We start from the raw sequence: 27,770 nt of genomic DNA on the forward strand, positions 1-27,770 counted from the left end.
AGCACTGCGCTGTACCCGCACCATTTAAACATGGGTAATTGATAACCAGCGTTATAACGGCACTGTCGCAATTACGCATGCAGTCTATAGTTTTAAAGCGAAAATAAAAGTTCTGTATGGTGAATAAACTACGGCTTTAAAGCAGTTTCTGTATGGTCCTGTTCTGCCCTGCTGGCTCTTTGTCTTGATACAATGTAGCAGCAATCAGCCCTTCCCCAGCCAAGGCAGCTTGTGGCTTCTGCTACATCGCTTCCAAATTAGACATCTGGTAGGGAAGCTGGGGGAGTAGTGTTACACTGGGTACCAATAAACCCACAGATAAGCATAGAAAGTGAGGGACAGAGCATTTCACTAGTTAAACCTCATTACACTCAAAGCTGATTGTCCAGCCCTTTGTATGGTGGAGATTTTGTAGCTGCCTTTGCGGTTTAGGATAGGGCCAGGGTTCCAATGAAAACAGTTTGGCAACCTACAGTGGCTTGCAAAAGTATTCGGCCCCTTGATGTTTTCCACATTTTGTCACATTACAGCCACAAACATGAATCCATTTTATTGGAATTCCACGTGAAAGACCAATACAAAGTGGTGTACACGTGAGAAGTGGAAGGAAAATCATACATGATTCCAAACATTCTTTACAAATAAATAACTGCAAAGTGGGGTGTGCGTAATTATTCAGCCCCCTGAGTCAATACTTTGTAGAACCACCTTTTGCTGCAATTACAGCTGCCAGGCTTTTAGGGTCTGTCTCTACCAGCTTTGCCCATCTAGACACTGAAATCCTTGCCCATTCTTCTGTGCAAAACAGCTCCAGCTCAGTCAGATTAGATGGACAGCGTTTGTGAACAGCAGTTTTCAGATCTTGCCACAGATTCTCCATTGGATTTAGATCTGGACTGTGACTGGGCCATTCTAACACATGGATATGTTTTGTTTTAAACCATTCCATTGTAGCCCTGGCTTTATGTTTAGGGTCGTTGTCCTGCTGGAAGGGGAACCTCCGCCCCAGTCTCAAGTCTTTTGCAGACTCCAAGAGGTTTTCTTCCAAGATTGCCCTGTATTTGGCTCCATCCATCTTTCCATCAACTCTGACCAGCTTCCCTGTCCCTGCTGAAGAGAAGCACCCCCAGAGCATGATGCTGCCACCACCATATGTGACAGTGGGGATGGTGTGTTCAGAGTGATGTGCAGTGTTAGTTTTCCGCCACACATAGCGTTTTGCATTTTGGCCAAAAAGTTCCATTTTGGTCTCATCTGACCAGAGCACCTTCTTCCACATGTTTGCTGTGTCCCCCACATGGCTTGTGGCAAACTGCAAACGGGACTTCTTATGGTTTTCTGTTAACAATGGCTTTCTTCTTGCCACTCTTCCATAAAGGCCAACTTTGTGCAGTGCACGACTAATAGTTGTCCTATGGACAGATTCCCCCACCTGAGCTGTAGATCTCTGCAGCTCCCCCATGGGAGTCACCATGGGCCTCTTGGCTGCATTTCTGATCAGCGCTCTCCTTGTTCGGCCTGTGAGTTTAGGTGGACGGCCTTGTCTTGGTAGGGTTACAGTTGTGCCATACTCCTTCCATTTCTGAATGATCGCTTGAACAGTGCTCCGTGGGATTTTCAAGGCTTTGGAAATCTTTTTGTAGCCTAAGCCTGCTTTAAATTTCTCAATAACTTTATCCCTGACCTGTCTGGTGTGTTCTTTGGACTTCATGGTGTTGTTGCTCCCAATATTCTCTTAGACAACCTCTGAGGCCGTCACAGAGCAGCTGTATTTGTACTGACATTAGATTACACACAGGTGCACTCTATTTAGTCATTAGCACTCATCAGGCAATGTCTATGGGCAACTGACTGCACTCAGACCAAAGGGGGCTGAATAATTACGCACACCCCACTTTGCAGTTATTTATTTGTAAAAAATGTTTGGAATCATGTATGATTTTCGTTCCTCTTCTCACGTGTACACCACTTTGTATTGGTCTTTAACGTGGCATTCCAATAAAATTGATTCAGGTTTGTGGCTGTAATGTGACAAAATGTGGAAAAGTTCAAGGGGGCCGAATACTTTTGCAAGCCACTGTATTTTCCTCATGTCCCTTATTGCTGAAGAAGTGTATTTGCAATAGGAAGTTGTTATTAGGGTTGCCAGTATAAAAAATGTAATGGCAATGTACTTGCAGGTAAATTTGTCATAACTAGTTCTCCGCCCCAGCCACGCCTCTGATCCGCCCACAGTCCCTTGCCCAGCGCCCTCTCTATGCCATGAGAAGTCTGCCCAACTTACAAAGGTCTTCTGTTATCAGTGTCGGACAGGCCCACCAGGATACCAGAAAAACTCCCAGTGGGCCCAGGTGTAAGTGGGCCCTCTTGCTCACCCAACCATGCCTTTACCATAGAGAAGAAACAGAAGAAATGGAGGAAAGGATAGATAATAGAATGTAAAGTGAAGTAATTAAGATTAAAGATTAAAGAAAGTTAGTAAACAGAGAAGGGGAGAGTGGGCCTAAGGTCTTCTGGTGGGCCCTTGGCACCCCAGTCCGACACTGTCTGTGATCCAGCTGGTGACACATCGACTCATAACCCCACGTCACGGACACACACCCTCGCGATCCCTCCCCCATCCCGCCAGTACTATTGTTGCCAAAAAGGTGGCAACCCTAGTTATTAAAAAAAACTAACTCAATTCATTATTTTAAAAGAGAGATTCTCAACCAGTGGCTCAGGGGCAACATGACGGCCCTTTTGTGTTGCTCCCAGTGGCCTCAAAGTAGGTGCCCATTTTTACATTTCTGGCTTTTGTTTGCATGAAAACCAGGTTTCTGCACCGCTCAGTGATGTAGCCTTTCCTTTTCTTTAAAAAAAAAAAAAACTGCACCTGTCAGCTTTTCGACTCTACTGTGCATGCCTGGGCCTGGGCCTGGGCCTATCAAATAATGAAGAAGCAGAAGAGATGATCACCTAACATTAGTGATTTTAACTTTTCTCTTTAAAGTAAATCAATACCCCAAACAATGTATAAAACTCTGCTTCATCTAACAAACCTTTTTAATAAAAAAAATATATACTTTTTTAGAAGTATGTGCTATTGGGTAATGCTAAATAGAAAATTGCCATTTTAAGAATTAAGGGCCGGATCATAGGATTTACAATAAGCACACAGATATGTTATGTTAGGTCACATCAGCCAATGACTGGACAGAGTTCTGTCTTACTCCCACATTACTTCCTGTTACAGTTAGAGCTGCATTATTTCCTGTCAGGTGATCTCTGAGGGAGCACACAGCCCGTCACTAAATGGCGGCTCAAGGGAAAGGATATAAAAGGGCAATATTTACTGATATATAAAATTCTTTAATAAGCCACTTATTATGATATAAACTATCTATTGGTTAAGTTTTCATTCTAGGGGTATAGTATTTTTTTTAATGTGGTAGTTCATCTTAAAATTCCTTTTAATATGATGTAGACAGCATATTTTGTACAGCAGGTCTCTGTTGAATTCAGCAGCTAAACGCAGACCTTCTTCATTTAGAGAAAGTGCTATTATTTTGTGGGGCTTCAGGTCCCAAACACAGGGCAAAGTATGAATGAAAAAATCGGGGCTCATTAAATCCTACCCCCGGTTTAGCAACTGTTAGAAGCATCTCACTGGCAAGTTTAATGTAAGGTTCCGCAGGCCGGGAGATTCTAACAATGCGTAGTGTTGGAAGCGCCCACGTTATTGTGCAGCACAGGGACCTTACTGTCAGCTCCAGCTTCATTGCACATTCCTAAGGCCCCGATCCATTACTGTTCATAGAAGTACACAAAGGGGTATATTGTGCCTTTTAAATGTACAGCCTTACTAAATACCAGCCGTAAACATTATTACAAGCTGCATCACTGCAAATGATTACTGGCTTTACCATAGGCCACTGGCACAAATATCTGCATGATGATTTTAGTTGTAACGATGTATGTGAAATATTTGTTTGCTTTCAATGCGCATTGCGGCACATGGGAATCCAGAAGGATTTTTGGCAGAATCAGTTTATTCAATTATTGAAATGATTAAATCTACAATGGTTGGTTTTACCGTATCTAATGCTATGTCTCAGCCAAAGCTACCTTATTGAGAAACTGGCCCCTTAGGTTTTAAATCAATAAATGAATGATATATTTACCAATAAGACTTATTTTCAACTGCATTGGTTAATGGGGTACTGTTGTTGGAATCAAATTGTTTCAAAGCCATATATTGCGTAAAATGTTGTTTTGATAAATTGCACTTTACAATTTTACGTGGTATTCTTTTTCCTGGTACTTAAAGGAGAATGCAAGTCAAAATGTAAAAAGCATACTGCCCAATAGTCCTCCTATTGTTTAGTAATAACGCCACACTTTTGGCTCACCTAATCAAATATTTACTCAGTCACACTTACTTCACATTTTCTAGAACAGGCAGCCATCTCTAAAAAGGTATTCTCCCTTCCTTTCCCTCCTTGCTTCATACTGCACATGTGTTTCATTCCCTCCCCCCCTCCCCCTCTGCCAGATCCGCTTCTGATTGGTTGGTAGGCATGTGTAGCTCAGAACAGGAGACAGGATCAAGTTACACACATGCTCAGAGAATAGGAAGGCTGCCGCTGGCACCTACAGGAAGGGGAGAGAGATTTCAGTGATGTCACTGTAGGCTTCACACTGCTGTAGGCTGCCAGCACCATATCTCAGAGAAGCAAGCAGGGATCTGGGAATTTAGATATGCAGTAAGTACTTAAAAAGAATGCCTTTAGACTTACTTTTAATTTTTATTAACCTTTCATTGTCCTTTAAGGCACTGTTACTATTTGTTTCTGGAAACCTGCATCAGCTCTGTCCTGATTTATAGCAGGGGATCTAGATTTACAGTAAGTATTTAAAAAAAATATTGGGATCCACGCTCACCAAAAGGATGCATCGTTGCCAAAACTGAAAACAAGAGAAGTGGGCCAGATCAGGCCGATCTGATTTTATTGGTCTGTAGATCAAAAATTGGATCACATGGGGCACCCATCGAGAGCAGCGCATCCACGTCTTCATGTGGCCCTCCAAGGATTTTTAGCCTTACCAGGTGATGTCTGACAAAGGCCTGATCAGTTATTGGTTCTTTTGATTTGCTTCTAACCCTTTCCTGTCACTACTGGAGACTGGGAAACTTGGTACTTAATTGATTGGTGCACCTAAGGGGCCCCCCCAGGAATAAAAGTCTAACACACAGATATAGCAAAAACAGTAACATTTATGTAAGAAATAAAATATGCATTTGGGCATCTAATTCATCAAAACAATAACTGTACATGGGACAAATGTGGCTAACTAGCAAAGAACATGCTAGCCAACTGAATAAGTCTCTAAGGCTAATGTCAGACCAAGCATTTTCTCTACTTGAGCAGAAAATGTTAATACTGCCTTATGCCAAAACTGCAATGATTTTGAGCCAAAAATTATCCCCGTGCAGTGCCAGGTGAATGTCATTCCTGTCAATACTAAGAAACTGCACTTGCATGTTTTCTGCCAGCACAGAAAATGCTTGGTCTGACGTTAGCCTAAAAGTGACAGTTCCCACAAATGGATCCAGATGGGTGAATAATGGCACAGTTCAGTCTTTGGCAGCATACATGCCACTACCCCTAAATACATCGCCCTTTAGGTTATTCGGCCAAGTAGAGTCCTGCAGCAGGTCGGGTACCCACAGGTTAAATGCAACCAAAAGCAGGTACCCTGTGGGTTGCAGGTAGGATTTTTGGATGTGGTAGAGATGCGAGTCTGCAGGTCCTTTTGTTGTCCATAGTTTACCCCTTTAAATGTTTTTTCTCAATTCTTACCCACTTCTGATGATGTTACTCCCGGTCTGCAGCAACAACACTTCCAGTTTAATGGTGGTCCGCGAGTTGCAGATAAGGCAGTTGCAGTTCGGGTCAGGTGGTGGGTACAATCAGGCTATAATGCAGGTTGCGAGGCGTGTTTCATAGTTGGAAAAATTGGATTGACGCAGGACTCATGTAGCAAACACAAGACCTATCCTTGAAGGGTCCTTACACAAAGGCCACTCCCTTCTAATGCTGCCAGTATAGTCCAATGGCAGCTAACTCACTTGGACACTCTGTGGTGTTGGCACTCTTACAAAGTTCTCCCAATTCTTATTGCATAATTAATTAAATGATACTATAGATTGATCTGTCAGGAATGAGTTTACTGTTCCCTTACTGCATCATGTCTTACCCTCAGTAGGCCTGTACTAAAGGGCAAGTAAAAACACATTCAGATTAGTCTCTTTTGGACTTTCTACTCACCTACAATCGAGGCCTTCTGTGACACTGCCCAAAGCCATCTCTAGCAAAGCCAAAAGGAAAAGTGACATCATATATTTAGTAGCAGACACAGCCTCACTGGATAACATGGCTGAGCTACAGGAAGCCTCTTAAATGGAAAATGAGTGATTGCTATAACCAATATTTATTGAGTACAAGTCGTCCCCCCCCCTTTATATTATAACTTAAGGTCAAGATATATGAATAAGTAATTTGTCATTCTTGCTACTATTCAATGAAGCGGTCCAAAACGGAGGTGTATAAAGTGCTCGATCTTCAGTCTTGTGCCTTTATACAGTCATAGAATTCCTCGGTGACTTCTAATATTATTATATTTCACAAAAGGGGGTACATTATTCTCTATGTATGCACAAGTCTAAATCATAAGGCTTAAAATGAATATGTGCTCTGCATATAGTTGTAGTAAAATCAAATGTTTCCTTAAAACAAGATCACATCAGGTGGGGCTCCGTTTGATTCAGTCAAAGCAGAAGGAAAAGTAAAAACTAAGTAAGCTTTATCAGAAAGGTCTATGTAAATACAGCCATAAGCACTCACAGAAACGCTGCACTGACATCTCTGTCAAAAGAAATACAGGATTTCTTGTCTCTTTTGTAAACATGTTCTTAGGGTGTCTGACTTCCCCTCTCAGAAAAATCCTTCATTCCATGGACCAGAGTCTGCCCAGCTCTGTCCTCTCTCTTCTCCTGGACCACACCCCTTAAGAATTCAAAAGAATTCACTCCCCCCTCCTTAGGAATGTGTGAACTGAGCTATAACAGCTATAACTGCAGCAGGAAGCTACGAAGACCAAGCTAAAATGGCAGCTGCTATCTTAAACAAATGGAGGGAGCTTCTATGGCTGTTTACTCAGGAATGGTAAAGCTTTCTGCTGAATAAATATAGTGTTCTAGGTGGCACTAATGTGGCAAATCTATTGGCAGTAAAATGCCAAAATGACTCCTTTTCCTTTAACATTCCATACACAACTTTTAATCATCAGGACAGAGCTGTTATTACAGTATAACAAAAGCATTAACCCTATTATAATCTTAAGTATTCCTGTTACTTTTTAATCCTTTGTGTTTATTCGGAGTAAATTAGAAACATATGTACCCCCTACTATAAAATAATATGATTTCATGACCATTAAAAGGTTTTAGATGACATGTCTAGATGAAGGCCGTATGTTGTGTTGGTGCGAAGGTAGGAAGGAAGATGCTATGGGTGATGGCTTAAGTATAGGTGAAGCATATGGGACCTGTTATCCAATGCTTGGTACCTAGGGTGTTCTGGATAAGGGATCTTTCAGTGATTTGGATGTACTTACCTCAAGTCTACGAAAAAAATCACTTAAACATTAAACCCAATAGGATTGTTTTGCCTCCAATAAGGATGAATAATATCTTAGTTGGGATCAAGTACAGGTACTGTTTTATTATTACAGAGAAAAGGGAATCATTTAACCATTAAATAAACCCAATAGGGCTGTTCTGCCCCCAATAAGGGGTAATTATATCTTAGTTGGGATCAAGTACAGGTACGGTTTTATTATTACAGAGAAAAGGGAATCATTTAACCATTAAATAAACCCAATAGGGCTGTTCTGCCCCCAATAAGGGGTAATTATATCTTAGTTGGGATCAAGTACAGGTACGGTTTTATTATTACAGAGAAAAGGGAATCATTTAACCATTAAATAAACCCAATAGGGCTGTTCTGCCCCAATAAGGGGTAATTATATCTTAGTTGGGATCAAGTACAGGTACTGTTTTATTATTACAGAGAAAAGGGAATCATTTAACCATTAAATAAACCCAATAGGGCTGTTCTGCCCCAATAAGGGGTAATTATATCTTAGTTGGGATCAAGTACAGGTACTGTTTTATTATTACAGAGAAGATTGTAAGCTCTACGGGGCAGGGACCTCCATCCTCTTGTGCCTTTGACTCTTAACTTATTGCAACTGTTACTGTATCTTGTATTTATTGTTATACTTTGTATTTATCTATTATCTTATTAACCCCGTTTGTATTAATGTATTCTACTGTACAGCGCTGCGTACATAAGTAGCGTTTTATAAATAAAAATATACATACATACAAATATACATTTAACCATGAAATAAACCCAATAGGGCTGTTCTGCCCCCAATAAGGGGTAATTATATCTTAGTTGGGATCAAGTACAGGTACTGTTTTATTATTACAGAGAAAGGGGAATCATTTAACCATTTCTCAACTTTGTTGAAAAAATCCGGAGTGCCTGCCTTTTCTATTTTTGATTTTCCCATGATGGCTCCCTATGCTGAGAGGTCTGGGGCATGAGCACATGGACCCACCACAACTGTGGGTAAGAGATATTTCTATACTCTACCTTGTGTGATTACCTCTTGTTTTATTTTTGATTCGTAATTATATCTTAGTTGGGATCAAGTACAGGTACTGTTTTATTATTACAGAGAAAAGGGAATCATTTAACCATTAAATAAACCCAATAGGGCTGTTCTGCCCCCAATAAGGGGTAATTATATCTTAGTTGGGATCACGTACAGGTACTGTTTTATTATTACAGAGAAAGGGGAATCATTTAACCATTAAATAAACCCAATAGGGCTGTTCTGCCCCAATAAGGGGTAATTATATCTTAGTTGGGATCAAGTACAGGTACTGTTTTATTATTACAGAGAAAAGGGAATCATTTAACCATTAAATAAACCCAATAGGGCTGTTCTGCCCCAATAAGGGGTAATTATATCTTAGTTGGGATCAAGTACAGGTACTGTTTTATTATTACAGAGAAAGGGGAATCATTTAACCATGAAATAAACCCAATAGGGCTGTTCTGCCCCCAATAAGGGGTAATTATATCTTAGTTGGGATCAAGTACAGGTACTGTTTTATTATTACAGAGAAAGGGGAATCATTTAACCATGAAATAAACCCAATAGGGCTGTTCTGCCCCCAATAAGGGGTAATTATATCTTAGTTGGGATCAAGTAGAAGGTAGTGTATTATTACAGAGAGAAAGGAAATCATTTTAAAAATTCAAATTATTTTATTATAATGGAGTCTATGGGAGATGGCATTCACGTAACTTTCTAGATAAAGGGTTTCCAACTAATGGATCCCATACCTATACAGTACAGTATAGTAACCCAACAAAGCAGTTCTACCAATCAGACACCAGCAATGCCTGGCAGTGTTGATCTGAGACAGGCTTCCTCCAGCCATTGAGGAATGAGAAATCCATTCGGCCTTGTGTCTTTGGAAGACTGTAATGATCAACTCAACAGAGTTTAAAAAAAAAAAACTCACAAAATCTGAAAGAGCATTCGTTTATTTGCTAATTTCCATGTGTTGCTAAAGAAACAGTTTACTTATATACAAAAATTTGGAATGTTGAATAAATGCTGATCATTAAAACATTACATAGCCACCTACGACAAAATGATTCAAGGAAAAAAAAAAAATTCGCACAGCATATCTAAAAGCTGGATGTTGTTTGTCCTTTATTGCTATGTTCCGCACGTTCGTACAAGGCCTTAAAACTATGTACATATTTCTCTGAAACTCCAGTCAAAAAAGTGACAGACTATTTACATAATAAATAGGGAATTAAAATGATGTTGATTTCTTTCCATCTGATCGGTCCCAGAAGGACTTTTTTTTCCATTATATGCTGTGGAAAAAAAGAAAAGACGTACACTTGGTAATTCTGCTGCGTGATGTGCATGTTATTGTGTGCTCCGAATCAGCACGTATCTGCATAGCTGGGTGTGATAGAAGCCAGGCCATTTACCTGCCTACCACAATTCATTGTACATAGATCTGCAGTGTTATACAGTGTATACACACATTACACACACTATCATTGTAACTCAGTGCCTCCCATTAACAGTCCATAACAGAAAATGTTGCACAGGGAATATTATGCAATACGTCTTAGTTATGTAAAATGTATTTATTATTTATGTAAGGTGCGTGAATCCTTCCAGTACATTTTTATCTATATATTTATATGTTTAAAATCTGGCTATCCTGGATGCCCACAGAAATCCTGATGGTTCCATAAGAAGGCAGGTTATGCTAGCACTGGGTGTGCTAAAGTGATCAACCATTAGGGTTGCCACCCGACAAGTATTATACTGGCCTAGCTGTACTTGTACTGGCCTAGCTGTACTTGTACTGGCTTAGCTGGTAAAACACCTGCCAAGGCTGGGGCCGATATTACAAATTGAATAGCTCTGTAATACTCTCAAGATGAGCCCAGCCCACCCCCTGATCCTCTGCATAATTTGTCCTCAATAAGCCCCTATGTCATAGCTCTGCCATTTTTACACCACTGCCTGCCCCACCGGCTGGTAAAAATAATTTAGGAAGGTGGCAACCCTATCAACTATGGGGAATTTGAGCCCCTGAGACTGCAATGGACAGTGTGCCTACATCTCTCAAGCTCACAGATTTACACATGAGTTACTGTCCAATCAAATTAGAGACCATTGCCCTTAGTTCATATGAATTGTGCTCTCGCATGGGAAAATTGCGTGTAATGCACTGAGGCAGCGTAGAGAAGATTAGCTCAATACAGAAAATAAATATTGTAAATGACGGTGCAATGGATCTGGGGCGTACTAAGTAAAACTTAAGCATCTCTACTGACAGAATATAAGGGCCTCTCAGGCGTGAAATACACAGTAAGATTAGCAATAATTTGTTCAGTATTTAACATTCACTCAGCGTGTATTTGGTAAGAAAATACAAGACATTTTTTTGTGTGTATATATTTATATACCAAAATATTCAATTCCTATGTAAATATAATCCAAATTCAGCTAAAACAAGTTAAAATACACAAAGAGTCGTTAAAGGGTTTCAGTTAAAACGTTTAGTCAGGAACCTAATAAAAGTATTTTGTACTTAACAAAAAGTGCAAAATGGTGGGCGACTATTGCAACGACTTCATGAGGTGCAACAGACCCGATACATGTATCTTCCTTTGCTGGATCCTATGAATCTCACCCTGTCATCAGTGCTGGTAGAAAAAGAAACAGCCCCCCGGTAATAAGTAAAAAAAGAAGAAATGTAACTGCAAGTAATGGCGGTGTAAAAATGAAATAGCCCTAAACAAACAGCTCTTGGTCGTCTATGGCACTTGTCCCTGGTCGTTAGCAACCTCGTTTTATTATTAAGCAATGCAATTTCACTAAAATGTACAAGAGCCGAAGCACAAAAGCAAAAAATTACTGTGAAAGAACCGAGATCCAAAAATATATTTACACTATTGAATAACAAAGGCAGCATGTGGTAAATCATCAGTATAGTTAGAAACCCTTTAATTACTCTATAAAGCCTAGTTCACATTACAGTGTTACCAGTAGAAGAGCTCTTTCGCCATGAACCTCCTTAAGCACCGAAGCTCTCTCTCTATCTGCTCAGTGGTTGTTGGACTTTGGCTTAACCCCATCCCTAGAAGTCCAACCTTTGGCCAGGGCCCCATTTAGCTCATAACAAGTTTACAGATAGAGAATATCTGTCAGTGAGCCATAGTTGCAAGAATATCTAGGGCAGCATGTTTTGACCCCAAAGATTACACTAACAGACCTTTAAGCAGGGCTTCCAGGTGTTTCTGTAAAAGCAAATAGGCACTGCCCTACTCTTACCTTAGCCACATTTTCACAGGCATACTTTGGTTACCTAGCTCCAGGCTGTTCTGCTACCCATGGTAAAATTCCCATGAAACTTAGTTTCTACTACATAAGAAAAGCAAACCGTTTAAGCAATAATGAAAACAATCTACCTCTTGCCTGGTGCATCTAGCTTCCGCCAAACACTACAGATTCAAGGTTCTGAAGTGAAGCCCCATGTAATCTCAGAAACCAAAGCCAGGAGTGCATTTCTTAGAACTCAATGACAAGGCTGAATGACCTGCGATAGGAAGGTTAAATGTTTCACGGAAATATCCAGGCACTATATACAAATGCACGTGGCTCATTTATAGAACAGGTAGAATAATAATTCAGACTTATTAAAGTGCCATGTTCCTTCGGCGCCCTGTGGGCCACAATAAAATTACAGTGATACAGGCCAGCTTAGCCAGAAACGCATTATGTTGCCATGAATAAAACAGATACAGCACATTAAAATCAGGTGCAAAACATTCTTACTATAAAAAATATACCCGGAAAATAAAGTAAAAAAATTTTGATGTAGCAAAAAAATGGTGATTAAAAACAGATAAAGCACTACTGATTAAAAAAAAAAAATAACATTTCATTGTGTTTATTAGGGAAATGCACTGGGTGCTCTAAATATACTCAGATTCACTCACTGGGGGGGCTCATAGTAAGAAGTGGTTGTATCTCCTGCGTTGGCAAGCACTGACGTTACAAATGATCTGGCCAACCTGGAAAGCTACTCTTTTTTTATTCATCCGTACGAATGCTATTTCACGTTCCACCTCTAAAGTGGCTTGGGATTAGAACAGTGATATCAGGCGTAGATAAAGGCGTAAGTAGCGTCAGGAGAGACAGTTCTGCCATGTGCCTGAGTGCTACGCTTGAGGCTCATTATTATTTGACAGCATTAAGTAATAAGCATGAATTATCAAAAAATAAACCTACATTCTGTACAAAAACAACACAGGTTTGTTCTTGTAGGCAAAAATGATCGCAACATTCAACACCCAAACGCCCATGTTGGGAACTGAGACATTTTACATTGTTTTATCTACAGTGGTTTGTTCCCTTAAACCACGTTTGCTACTTAGTTCTTTACAATATCAAAATCCATGGTTCTTGTTCAAGTTGATTTGACTTATATACATAGAAAAATAATATCTTTATGCTAATTGATTTGTTGAAGACATGCTGGCTTTTGCTGGGGTGACACCATTCATTTCCTCTCCTATACAGAGCCATCCCGTAAAACCATCAGCTCCACTGCATTCTGGAACTTCTTCAGTAACGTGACAGCCTGGGCATGATCAATATTGATGAAGCTGTAGCCATTTGCCTGGGGAAAGACAGAGAAATTAATATGTTTTAGAGATATATTATTCTTTATATAGCTGTAGTGAAATACAAACATTTGTATAATTGATCTACAGTACGATATACTGACAAATGTTCTTCCTAAGCCCACCATAAACAGTCTTTTCTGTTTAATTTCTTTTCTTTTTTTTATTTGAAGGGATATAGTCAAGTAAAAAAGTCCATCTATAAGTCCCTGTTGTGCTTGAGAACTTAGCATACATAGCCATTATGGCACAGCCCTGTGGGTCCATCACTCTGCTATAAATTCTTTCCCGTTCAGTGGATTTAGTGAATTAATGCATGCCTTATAAATCATTCATTTACACAATGTAAAAAAGAGAGCTAACCTACATAGTAAAAAAAGGCCACAGTGTAGAAGAGCAGCTCACTCAGAGCAGCAGATTCACACAAATCAAGTTGGATGAGGCATTTAGAGAAATTCTGCAAATGGCGACCCATCCATGCTCACTCAGTATCTTACTGCCCCATGACAGTGCAATACATATAGCTGGTAAAGGACTCTGCCCCCTGTGCCTGCAGCCTGTATGTTATTGACTCTTCTATCAAAGTTGAATTGCATGACCAGGGTACTCCTGCATACCTAGGCTAAGTACAAGCACAAACTGCAGTGTTCCCCTAAAACAAGTGGCGCAGGCTAGATTTACATGTTATGGATAAGGGATTGCCTTTACACAATTCATGTTGCTGCCCAGAGTTATAACAGGTGATTAAGAAGAGGTGTCAGGGGTTTGATTTTGTTTAGTAAGTGGCCAAATCTTGTGAAGGATTTATTATTTGATACAAAAAATAAGGATTTGACTAATCCCTTTATTTTGTGTAATGGGCACACTTATACCACCATTAATGATGAAAGACACTTAGGGGCACATTTATTAATCCCCGAATCCGAATGGGAAAAAAACGGATTGGAAACGAAAAGTTAGCGTTTTTTTTTTTTTTTTTAGTCCCCGTCGCGATTTTTTCGTATTGTGCTATATTAAACGGCGGAAAAACCAATCCGAATGTTTCGCGATGGCGACGAAAAAGTCGCGAAAAATATACGATAAAGTTGTAACGCCACCGAAAAAGTTGCGCAAAATACGAAACAATCGCGACGGCAACGAAAAAAAATCGCAAAAATACCGATCATTACGAAAAAAACGCATTCGGACGCTTTCGGACGTTCGTGGATTAGTAAATGTGCCCCTTAGTATGAAAACCTCCAACTGATCAATAGCTAAAATAGACCAGGACACCAAAAAAAAAAAAAAACAAACCTTGTGCAAAACAAGCTTTGTGAAAGCTCTAAATGCCATTGGCCAGAGGAATAGATCACAAACAATGGCAGAAAAAACTGTAGACCAGCTAAAGTCTAGCGCTAGCGCTATTGAATCTACATGTGGTTACACCACAGGACATATAAATACCATGTTTAACTTACTGACTAATTTATAGTTACTATAATGAAGACACACAGAGCTACTAGTAGCAGCTACTTGTTGTGACTACTAATATAGACAATGCTGATCATTTACTGATAATTGTCTCTTCGTGTGTTTTAGCAGAGGCAATTCTCAGTACTGTCTATGGCAGGGGATTTTCTGGCATTAAGTAGCCCTTACAAGTAGCTGCTACTAGTAGCTCTGTGTGTTTTCACCCTTATGGTTTCATGGCATGAAAGGCAAGGTAGGAAATGAATAGACAATGCTGTACTTGCCTGAAACTCCCCACTAGCCAGTAATGGAGTTGCATGGAACAATGGAGAAGATGAGTGTTAATGATTATGACGGGTGAGCTGACGCATGAAGTCATGTTAGGGTGAAGACACACAGAGCTACTAGTAGCAGCTACTTGTCGTGGCTACTAAAATAGACAGACACTGCTGATGATTTTCTGATAATTGTCTCCACGTGTGTTTTAGCAGAGGCAATTCTCAGTATTGTCTATGGCAGGGTATTTTCTGGGGTTTAGAAGCCATGAAAAAGTAGCTGCTACTAGTAGCTCAGTGTGTCTTCACCCTTAGGGTGATGGACAGAAACATAAAGAATGAGCAAAACACTGCATTATACACATTTTTTACCTGTAATATTTTATCCCCGGGCTGCAATAGCTTGGATGCTGGACCTTCTGGCTGAACTCTTGTTACAAATATACCCTAAAAAGGAAATAATGGCATTTAGATTTGTTGATGAAAGTCTAACAGAAACAGTGCTCATTTTGCTGGAATCATACAGTTTAATACATAACAGGAAACAATATCTATCTAACACAGATACACATACATACGTATTGCCATTTATTCAATGATTTAGCATCAGTTAAAGAAAAAAAATAATATAAACACATGGCTGCAGTCGTATTTACATTTACTTGCCCTGTGTATTTGCCCCCTGAGGGGCAGCAAACAAAGAACTCCCAGTAAGACAGCACCTGTATACACAATGTACAAATATACTATGTAAAAGGAGTATCATGAAAATCCAGCACTTACATCATCTCCTGGTCGGAAAGGATTTCCTCTACCTCCAACGCCACCAGATATACTAAAGCCAAGCTCAGGATCTTTCACAAGTCTTACACGGATCTTAAGAAAATGCAGATAAAAGTAAAAAACAAATTTATATACATGTGCTCACTTATAAAAGGCAAGATATAATTTATACGTTTATACCTTTAATTAGTGGTTTTTGTGCTATAATGGTTCAAGCACCCAAACCACTCCCGCCCGCTCCACGCTTACAATATAAGTATCGTAGCAAGTCCAGAGGGGGCCAAATCGCTATTTGAGATTTGATTTGGGATTTTTTGTGCTAAAGTCTGTTATTTATTAAGTGCAAAAAAAACAGAAAACTCAAATGTAAAACATCACCATCTAAAAACTTGCGAGTTGCTATAGAAGTCAGTGGGAGTTGTCCTAGGCAGTCAAGTCATATTTTCAATGTGAGGTATTCTAGTTTTAGAGATTAATCAGAGTTTGTAAACTCAAAAATTCGAGGTATGACTATTTTTATTCGATTGAGTTTACCACATTAATAAATAAGCAAGCATTCAATATCCGAGTTTATTTGATTTAGAAAAACAAACTTGAATTCACAAACTGGAAAACTGATAAATAAGCCCATTAGATTAAATAGACAAAGGTCTTAATAAATGCTAAGTTTTACATTACGGAGTGCAAAGAGATATATATATATATATATATATACACAGGGATGGAATGACAGCACACGCAGGATGTTTTTCAAGAAGAATCACAGAGGTTTAGATAAATAAATGTGAGGCTTTATTCAGTCCGACGTTTCAGTTCCTATCTGGAACTTTCATCAGGGACAGTTCCAGATAGGAACTGAAACGTCGGACTGAATAAAGCCTCACATTTATTTATCTAAACCTCTGTGATTCTTCTTGAAAAACATCCTGCGTGTGCTGTCATTCCAACCCTGTGTATCTACGCTTTCAGCACTGGCACCCAGATATTATCTTGCTCTTATGGTGTGCAGCTTTCCAGCAACTCGTTTATATATATATATATATATATATAATGAAAGAAATGAATTGTGCGCACAATAACCAGACACTTTCATACGACTTTATCTGTTGAAGAAGATGAAATAAAAGTAGGGTAAAACCAAATCTGTTTTATTTTTTATTGGCCAAAAGATGAATTCTCCACAAAAGATTTGGTCTGTTTCTCCATTAGTAGCAAATAAAGGACATTTATATAAATGCAGTTAGCCCTAGATTAAGAATGTCCTATTAGCCATATGTACCTCTTGAGAAGAAAGCTCATTTTGCTTTGGAGAACAGGGTATCTGGTAATATGTAGGCTGCTGAGAAACTTTAAGTGTAAAATAGTCGAGGAGCTGCTCCCTAGAGGGATGTCTTCCTACCGGCTGGGCTGGGTGGTGATGGAGTTGGCTATAGTTTGCTTGAGGCCGTGATGGTTGGCACATCTGTCCATTGCTCATGTGCATCTGCAGAGAAATAATGTTTCACATTTAAATCTAGAAAAGGTTCTTTTCTGCTTTCATGGTGCTGGCCAGGGATGGCACAACTGACATTATGGCAAATGTCTCACAATCTGCCCTATGTTACTTCAGCATTGACAGAAACTGCATCTGCCACTTATAAAAAGGGTCAGACTTTCTGCCCAAAATTCATGTAACTATTAAGGATGCACCAAACCCATTGGTCTGGTATTCAGCCGAATCCCCCTTTATGGATATAGGCGATTAACGAACCAAATCCAAACCAGACTTGTATTTGCTCTGGCTAGTGTATTTTAATCTCATGAAACTGTGGCATTTATATTGACTCCTTCATGAGCTTTGTTCATAGTCTTTCCGAACAAATGAACATAAGAAGTGTTATGAACATGGGAAACACTGACCTTTTTCACACTGTCGGCTGTGCTTTCCTTGCGTGCAATGGTGGGATAACTCTGCTGCCCGGTTACAAACACGTCATCTTGCATAGGTTCTCCAACACTGCCAGGCTGAGGATACTTTAGGGTGTAAATAAACAAGTAAGCATGTTGGTTCACAAATCTATCTGCATTCTATGTTTACTTACACTTGAATACAATCTATGTATATATATATATATATATATATATATATATATATATATATATATATATATATATATATATATTATATATGTGTATATATATATATATATATATATATATATACACACACACTATAGAGCATAATAAAAGCTACACAAAATAATTAGCTGAGTGGAAGAAATGGAATCAGATTGCATATTGGTGCTGAATGACTATGCAACCCAGTTACAACGGTGTGGATAAAGGTGGCATTGCTTGGTACTCAATGCATTATAAAATGTAAAAAGCCAAGACTTACCCAAGGCCTGTTTAGGAGAAAGTATATTGGTCACATTTTGTTGGATATCAAAATAATTTTCCCTGTAAAATTCTACTCCCTTCTAATTTGCACAGATAATAGAAGGCAGCAGAACAGCATGTTAGAACTTAATCTAAATATGATTGCAGAGTAGCTTTATTTCACTGTATGCGGTATGTGTGTGTTTAAGTGCAGAACAGTAGCTTTGTGGTCCAACATTTGATTGGGGCACCTCTTGGCTCATAACACAGATTTGTTTTACCCAAATATCCAAGGATATCTAGAGAAGAAAATAAGCCTTCACCCCAAATTTCAGTCTTTGATTTATCCATCATTTCCAGCAGTATCTTCAAGAGCAAATTCCTTAAAGTAACAGTAACACCAAAAAATTAAAGTGTTTCAAAGTATCAAATATATCATGTACTATTGCCCTGCATTGGTAAAAGTTGTGTGTTTGTTTCGGAAACACTACTATAGTTTATATAAACAAAGCTGCTGTGCAGCCATGGAGAGAGGCAGCTATTCAAATTGAAAAAAGTAGAAAAGGCACAGGTTACATAGCAGATAAGAGATAATCTCTGTAGAATAATGTGAATCTACAAGCTTATCAGTTATCTGCTATGTAACCTCTGCCTTTTCTACTTTTTTTCAATTTGAATAGCTGCACACAACATTAACCAGTGAAGGGCAAAAGTACACTATATATTAAAGTGATACTGACAAAAAATTAAGATTGAAAATTAGGGATTGCTGGTCTCTGCACTGAGTGCCGGATCTAAGGTCTTCTTACCATTGCTCCCTACATTGTGCCTCTGAATGGCATGCACAGTGGGGCACCAGTGTGTGGCACAGTCAAACTAACCAGCAGCCACTGAGACACAACAAAATCCTTATATATTTCCTAATTAAAAAAAATAGGCAAAACGTATGTTCAGCACAAGCCCTATTCACTGAACACATGTTGAAAAAGGGTATACTGTCCCTTTAAGGTCAGATTGATTGGACCAATCCTTACCGGTAATATATGGGCCCAGTCACAGAAGCAGACATAAGATAAATCTCAGTTAAAGGCAAACTCCACTCTACAGCAATTTTTAATAGTATGTGCTGACACACAAATCAAGGACACATACAGGCTAGGTTACACCAGCCAATGAATGGATGGAGAGGTGTGGCTTATATTCCCACATTTCTTCCTGTTACAGTTAGAACCTGGATTTTCCCTGATCAGTGGGTGATGCAAAACCATCACAAAAATAGTTTCTCAATACTAATACGTACAGGGCTGTATTTAGGTCCCGTGCCACCCTAAAAAGCACCCTTAGCTTGCAGAAGTGACATGAATTTTGCCCCTCACTCTCTACCCTCTGCACCTCACCCCTCCAGCTCCACCACTGGATTTGATCAGGTATAATCTGGCAGCTGCTTTTAAAATGTTAACAAATATATGGGCCCCTGAGGTCTACCCACTAAAGCTGCCACCCTAGTTAAAGGTCCCTGGGTGCCTATATATAAATACAGCGGAGGACAAGGAGACAAGAAATCCTGTATTTCTTTTGATAGAGGACTCAGTGCAGCGTTTCTGTGAGCGCTTATGGCTGTATTTATATAGACCTTTCTGATAAAGCTTACTTAGTTTTTACCTTTCTTCTCCTTTACAATTAGTAATTTGTTTAGACAACACTTTTATGGAAATCCAGCAGTCACTCTGATCCTTAAATAGTTATACCCTAGTTTTGCACCACAAACTGCCCCATCTTAGAGGAACATTTGGATTTGTAGAAAAGATAGTATTTTTGTTAGTAACCAAAACCTAGAAGAGTTAGAATCTAAACCAGTCATAGCTGTAGGATAAGTATTTGGGTTGTAATTAAACTTTTAGAAACAGTTAGTGAATTTAGTTTAAAAGGGATCAGTAATGAAACATACATCATGTTAGTAGTTAGAGTACAATGAGCAAGGCATATTCTCCTGGCAGTCCCACAAGTCTCATTAAAGCTTGTTACCTGTCCGCCATGTCACTGAAGGACTGAAGAACATTCTGTATTTCAGAAGAAGCACTATCCTTGAAATGGACCCCAAACACTAGTGCTGCCCACTGCAATGATAATAATGTTTGGGTCGGAAGCCCATATGGAAGATATGGGAAGTTTATAGAACAAATAGTCCATAAGTCATTAAACTAATAGTGCAGGTAATAGATGAATAATTACTAAGGCATCACTGGTGTATCCCAGTAATGGGTGGGATGGGGAATGCCTCTTCAAGCCATTAGATAAGCCAGTGTTCATGGTTAGGAAATATGACTTGCTACATGACATATATGTGTTACTGAGCCCAATATGGTGCATTATCCTGGCACATTATAAATTTGCAGTCCTACAAAAGCTACTGTAAGTTGTTACTCACACGTAGTATGTGCCCACCAGAAGCTCTTCTGTCAGGAGCAACACTCAAGGCAACACTGCCCTGGCTGCCATGCAGATCTCTACAGCTGCCATAGAGAGAGCTGCTAGTTGCACTGAAAGTGGAATTAAAGGACCTAGACAGCATGCTCTGAATAAAGGGACAGATGGAACAACATGGGTTAGTGAGGCATGCATTAACAACACAACAGGTTATTACTGAAGCACTCGGACAGGCAAGCAGGTATGGCATGCAGATGCCCAGGCACCCAAGCACACACACAGGTAACCCAAGCACACAGGCGCGCACACAGGTACCCAAGCACACAGGCGTGTGCGCACACACACACAGGTACCCAAACACACAGGCACGTGCGCGCACACACACACTCACACACAGGTACCCAAGCACACAGGCGCACACACACAGGTACCCAAGCACACAGGCGCACACACCCAGGTACCCAAGCACACAGGCGCACACACCCAGGTACCCAAGCACACAGGAGCACACACACAGGTACCCAAGCACACAGGCGCACACACACAGGTACCCAAGCACACAGGCGCACACACACAGGTACCCAAGCACACAGGTAACCCAAGCACACAGGTACCCAAGCACACAGGTACCCAAGCACACAGGTACCCAAGCACACAGGTACCCAAGCACACAGGTACCCAAGCACACAGGTACCCAAGCACACAGGTACCCAAGCACACAGGTAACCAAGCACACAGGTAACCAAAGCACACAGGTAACCAAAGCACACAGGTAACCCAAACACACAGGCACACACAGGTACCCAAGCACACACACACACAGGTACCCAAGCACACAGGTAACCCAAGCACACACACACACACAGGCACCCAAGCACACAGGCGCACACACAGGTACCCAAAAACACAGGTAACCCAGGCACCAAGGCACACAGGTACACAGAAGCAGTGCAGGTGTCAGAGGAGATACACAGGTAGCTTGTACACACAGTGATACACCAAACATAGATGGCTTGTGTACAGAGATACACCACATAGCACCTTTCCTACAGTTTCCAGATATTCAGGTGGCAGATTCAGGTTGGTTATTGCTGCCGTGGCCGGTAGTGTGCATTACTGTACAGCAAGGTTTGCTTATGCTTGAACGCTAGAAGCCATTAGAACATGCAACCTTCCCAGCTCACTATGCATTACAGCCATTGTAGGTGTGAGAGCTGTTATATCCAAAGCTGGCATGCAATTCTATAGACCTTATTCTCATATATCTCTCATTATGACTTACATATGAGTATGTATGAATATACATAACATAACATACATAATAGGGAAATGATTTAAACACAATGTTTTCTCCCTTTGTATAATTCATTTCTCTTTATTCAACTGAAAGAGTAATTAAGGAGGTGGAGCTAGTATTAGAATGTCATACGTTTACACTGGGAAAGGCAGTAAGTTGTTACCCTCTCCTGCAAAATTGTTCTATAATGGAGCAAATGGAAAAAATGGTTTATGGAAGAACAATCTACCTTTTATCAGCTTGGCTGCAGCCTGGGGTAGCTGAATGTCTAAAGGGGGCCATACATGGGCTGGTAAAAGCTTCTGCTGGACCGAGCTGGCAGCTTACTGGCCTGTGTATTGGGGCCCTGACTGATATCTGGTTGAAAATTAGCCAGATATCGATTGGGCAGGTATAAAAATCCCTGTAAGGAGTGCATGGAATCACTGATATGATTCTTGTCCCAACGGCCTACATCCTCTCAATGTGATTTGATTATCTGGCCCGAGGGCCAAATGACTGGATTAATCCAATATCACCCACCTTAAAGGTGTGCACAATGGGGAAAGATCCACTCATTAAATACTGAGCTTATAGAAATGAATTACAGGTATCGGACCCCTTATCCGGAAACCCATTATCCAGAATCGTCCGAATTATGGGAAGGCAATCTCCCATAGACTCCATTTTAATTAAATAATTCACATTTTTAAAAATGATTTCCTTTCTCTCTGTAATAATAAAACAGTACCTTGTACTTTGATCCCAACTAAGATATAATTAATCTTTATTGGAGCCAAAACAATCCTATTGGGTTTATTTACTGTTTAAATAATTTTATTAGCAGACTTAAGGTAGGAGATCCGAACTATGGAAAGAACCCTTATCTGGAAAACCCTAATCAGTCGGTTTGAGGTCTATTTAATAAACTTGGAAGAAATACACACACATTATATATATATATATATATATATATATATATATATATATATATATATATATATATATATATATATATATATATATATATATATATATGAGAGACAATGTTAACATCAACAGAATATATAAGAATGACAAAATAGTAAATAGACACTAAAGGACCCACAGTTTTTGTTTGGTAACAAAAGCACAGTATTAAATGTGGTTTATATGCAGATTATGTAGCACAGTTTGGTTAATACATATGAGTGCCTCCATAACTGTATCCAAAAAATTCAATATTAGTTGGTTTTCTCCCCCGGGAGTGACAGTATTGCTTGAACATTGTATTAACCCTGTATTAGACAGTAAGCTCCCACGGAAGAAGAAGCGATCCTGCTGAGGAGATGCTGCTACCTGCTACGAGATGTATACTGATCACCAAAATGCCTTGTGTGCTATAAGCCATACCATGTGTGACGCTTAGCAGCCAGACAGACAGATAAAGAGTGAACCTCATCGCCTCTCACATTTCCCATTCACTGGACTGAGATACACACAGATGTAAAGGTGCGGCCACTTGTCAGTCAGCAAGTGCTCTGGTGATTGTTTTTGGCCTTTAGGCGCTTACACCTTTACTTGAGCGTGTTTCCCTTTCAAGTGAATGGAAATAGCCAGCTGAAAAATGACTTTTCACTTTTTGGTGTTACAGGCCCTCTGGGAATAATGGCTAAAGCTATAGGGCACACTGGCGTTTCTGGGGCTGCTGCCACTTCCCCTTACCCGCTCCACGTTTACCTCTTCTATGTCGGGACCGAGTCGCTAGTGCAGAGAGTGCCTATCGTAAAACTGAGCACTATTGTGCTTTTTGCACTAAAAGAGATGAATTTCTGTTTAAAAAAAAACAGAAATTCGGCTCTTAAAGTTACCAGAGGCGGCTTTTGCTGTCCCTGCCAACTATTTGCACTCTGCCGCTGAAGGCAAGATTCTCACCATGCCCTGATAGGGCAGGCAAAGTCAGCAATGTGGCTACTCCCTCAATGAGCAGATACAGGCAGATCAAAAGCCCTATTTATTCTAGAGATGCACCAAATCCACTACTTTAGAATTTGGCCTAATCCCAAACTCTGTGAAATCCTGACTGAATCCTGGATATGGTGCATCCCTAATTTATTTATTTGTATGACACATATACCAACAGCTTTTAAAATATCTTAGTCAGATTTTTTTTTCCCCACACTTTACTTTCTAGCTAAGTGCTGAACAGAGTTGTGTCTATTGTAAAGCTGAGCTGGTTGTAATCATAAAGCAGCGAGCTCAGAGGAAATTTTTTTTACCGCAGGCACTGAACTCAACTTGTGGAATTCCAAATATGTAAAATTCTATTGGCCACTGACATATTTTATTTTACTGTGAAAATACTAAAAATAGATAAGAGCAATAATAATGCAAAACTGCAAAATCCTGTACTTCCTGTTGAACATCAGGGGGCAGCACAGTATCACTGTCATGCAATCTAAAAAGTAGAAAAATGAGAAGTGTGCCTGGCAGAATCAGCCCTTTGTGAGCTGAGTGTAGGGAGTCTAGGCACAATCTAGTTACACTTTTAAGTGGATTTCAGAAAAAAAATTGCTCCTTTATTACTAGCGATACCAACTTGAATCATTTCAATACAAATATGTCAGGTTTCTTTTTAAACATATAAAAACAAAAAAAAAATCCTCACAGTGTAATTTAAGTCCTCCCCCACCTTACATTGTGAACTTAAGGGCCTTGGGACTTCATTCCCTCTGCTCTCTAGAGAACTGGTGCAACACCCACAATGAAAAGTAGTGAGACTTGAAGTCCCAGAAAGCACCACTTAACAATGGAATAAGGTAAGGAAGGGCTTTCATTACACTGTGCTCCTAAAGGGGGTGGTCTCAGTGAGCACAGAGACAGACTATCATGGTTTCCTTTTAATCTGTGGCTGTGTAAATAATAAAAAAAAAAAACGGTTTGTATTTATGTTTCAAAGTTCTGCACCTTTTTTATATAAGCCTAACGGAATAAGCTCATGTAAAAAAAGGTATATTTTGCCTTTAAAGTAAAAGCACTTAAGGTCAGAAGTGTTTCCATGTTTTTAATTAGCTGTGTCTATAACGTAGCCTTTTAACTATTGTTAAACTGCAACAATCTCCATCTAACACTTTTGCAAGATATACAAAATCACATTGCATATAAATTGAACAGAAAACAAAACAGGTCAGCTTACCTTCTCAAGCTTTTTTGCCTCAATATGCCGTAAGACCTGCTCTCTCCAGTCATGAGGGACTTTACTTCTTCCTTGAGTGTCTAATAACGAATGCTCTGAGTTCACCCTGGCATTTGGCTTTTTAGAGGGGCTAGTCCGAGAGTAGTTAAAATCACTGACAGACATTGTTCTCTCAGGAATATCATTAATGGACGGCCGTGCACTTTGCGGCCTGGGCACATTCGGGCCATCAATACTATATGTCCTGGCAGACATTGGTCTCTGTGGACCAGGCATCATGTGATTTCCTCTGCTCACTGTATGTAGATCTCTGTAAGTCATATAATCCCCCTCTGGCACAAGCACCCTTCTAGCAGACCCTGCCTCCCCGAGAGATACAGATGCATTTGAAGAAACGCTGCCTTGTCTTTGAAGTGTACTTCGCGTCGCTACTTGAAGAAGCCGATCATTTGGTGTTGGGGCCCACGCTTCCACATGCCTAGGCCCCATCCTTTGATGCACATTATACATGTTACTTGATCTAACGTTGTTGTGATTGGAAAAATTCAAGTTAGAAGGGTGTTTGACATAGTTGGGGTTATCTATGCTATCTGATGGGTGGAAGCGAGACGAAGGCAAAGTTCCTTGTTCAACAGGGGCACTTTGTTTCTGTGACCACAGGTTATCTTTGGCTGTAGCACTGGTGCTATACTGCACATTATATTGAGGCACAGCAGACATTGGAGATCCCTGGGGCCCTGCCACTGCATATGGCCCCTCAGGATTGTGGTTGGTATCAAATTTAAACAGCATTTTCTTTATGGATGACGATGCTGCTAAGTCAGAGGAAGAGGACGACCCGGTGAACACTTGTAAGGGCTGATCACAAAGAAGAGTTGCCGACTTACTTCTGACAATATTTTGCCCTTCAGCACTTGCAGAAGACATCCTTGTAGCATATTGTGGTGCACTGTTATCGCTGAGGACACTGTAGATCCTTAGTGCTCCAGTCTCAATGTTTGTGATGCTTTGAGACTTCACTACTGAGCCCACTACTGAGCCCACACTGTCCCCAAGTGACAGGTCATCGGTGCTCTTTGAGATGCACATATCAACAGAAGGCACAGAGTCCTCTGAAGTGCTCCTTACCGGCTCACTGGTGTCTGGAGACACTGGCTCTTCAGGCAAATGGCCGTTTACTCTATTCATCACACAGACTCCAGAGAATTTATTCCCATTTTCTATGTTGTCTGTTTCATCATTGTAATTGCCAAAACTTTTATTGGAGACCCTATCTTTTGAAATCACGGAATTTTCCACAGAGTTAGAATGTATTTTATCTTCACAAGCGACGTTGTTGTTGTTTTTGTTTATTTGGTTTAGGTTAAGTGGCTTTTCCATGGAGTTAATTACTCGTCTGTCTCTCGTAACTAGTTCAACGTCGTTGTTTATATCTGGTAGCTCAGCTAGTTCTCTTTTATCAGCAGGGCTCAGCTTGTCTCCATTTTGCATAAAGTTATTTAAGTTTTCATCTTCTTGTCTGAAAAGCAAAATAAAGTGAGAATCAGTACAGAATATTAATAAAAATAGCAAAATGCAAACAGTATATACAGAAGTGGAAGTATATACTACACAAGGTTAAAACTTTATTTTAATGTTTAGTATTACGAACAGCTCAACTACTGGAAATGGCTTGATGTCACTGCATGCTTTCATCAGGAAAAGATTGCTTTTTGCAAACACAGGCCAATTAGCCATTGCAATAGATAATGACAAAGACAGTCAGTGTTTAAAGGAGAAAGTCATTTTGGGATTTTTTTGCCAATAGAATGCCACATTAGTTCCACCTAGAACACTATATTTATTCTGCAGAAAGCTTTACTATACCTGAGTAAAAGGGCCCTAGAAGCTCCCTCCGTTTGTTTAAGACAGCAGTTGCCATTTTAGCTTGATCTCCCTTAGCTTCCATGCTGCAGCTCTAGAGGCTGGTAGCACAGATTGCACATTCTGATGGGAGGGGGAGTGAATTCTTCTGAATTCTTATGGGAGGGGGAGCAGAAGATGGCAGGAGGATGGGGAGAGAGGAGAGAGCTGCACAGACTTCGGCCCCAGGAATGAAGGATTTTTCTGAGAGGAAGTCTGATACAGAAGAACATGTTTATACAAAAGAAGAAAAAAACCTGTGTTTCTTTTGATAGAGGACTCAGTGCAGCATTACTGTAAGTGCTTATAGCTGTATTTACATAGACTTTTCTGATAAAGCTTACTTAGTTTTTACCTTTCCATCTCATTTAACATGGACAACATAAATTGCTAAATTAGATTTTCAACCCAAACATTGGCTTAGAAACATATATGCACCTTGTTACAAAACTATGTTCTAATGTAGAAAGGCATTTGACATATTTAGTGTAGATTGTGGAGACTCACAAAACCATATGGGAATGCACTTTTGGGTCCAAACCCATAGGGTAAGAATCGCTGCTCTTGTTTATGCACCACTGTAGTACTTACAAATATGTATATTCTGTGTAAGATAACTTCTATATATGCATTGTAAAACATATATATGTGTATTACTGGTTGTATATATATATATAGTTTATGTATGTGAGTGTATAGATTGGTTAGTATAGGTTGTGTGCTGGGTTTACTCGGATGGGTTGAACTTGATGGACAATGGTCTTTTTTCAACCCTATGT

The 27,770-nt window shown here is 39.9% G+C and overlaps 1 protein-coding gene across 3 annotated transcripts in view; it reads right to left on the reverse strand.

The window, feature by feature from the left end:
• Positions 1-9,650: 9,650 nt before the first annotated feature.
• The window catches only part of erbin (apurinic/apyrimidinic endodeoxyribonuclease 1), a 103,356-nt gene continuing 85,236 nt past the window's right edge, over positions 9,651-27,770 (reverse strand). For 2 of the 3 annotated variants that reach the window (XM_004910379.4, XM_004910378.4), the window contains exons 22-28: positions 25,090-26,608; positions 20,640-20,786; positions 17,753-17,866; positions 17,133-17,336; positions 15,854-15,946; positions 15,443-15,517; positions 9,651-13,342 (exon numbers count right to left, since the gene is read on the reverse strand). In XM_004910379.4, the coding sequence (XP_004910436.2) occupies positions 13,235-13,342; positions 15,443-15,517; positions 15,854-15,946; positions 17,133-17,336; positions 17,753-17,866; positions 20,640-20,786; positions 25,090-26,608 (2,260 nt within the window). In that variant the 3' untranslated portion in view covers positions 9,651-13,234. The remainder of the gene's footprint in view (positions 13,343-15,442; positions 15,518-15,853; positions 15,947-17,132; positions 17,337-17,752; positions 17,867-20,639; positions 20,787-25,089; positions 26,609-27,770) is intronic. The other variant, XM_002934188.5, reaches the window with a different exon arrangement.

Source organism: Xenopus tropicalis, chromosome 1 (assembly GCF_000004195.4).
Source record: "Xenopus tropicalis strain Nigerian chromosome 1, UCB_Xtro_10.0, whole genome shotgun sequence".
NCBI classification, from domain to species: Eukaryota; Metazoa; Chordata; class Amphibia; order Anura; family Pipidae; genus Xenopus; species Xenopus tropicalis.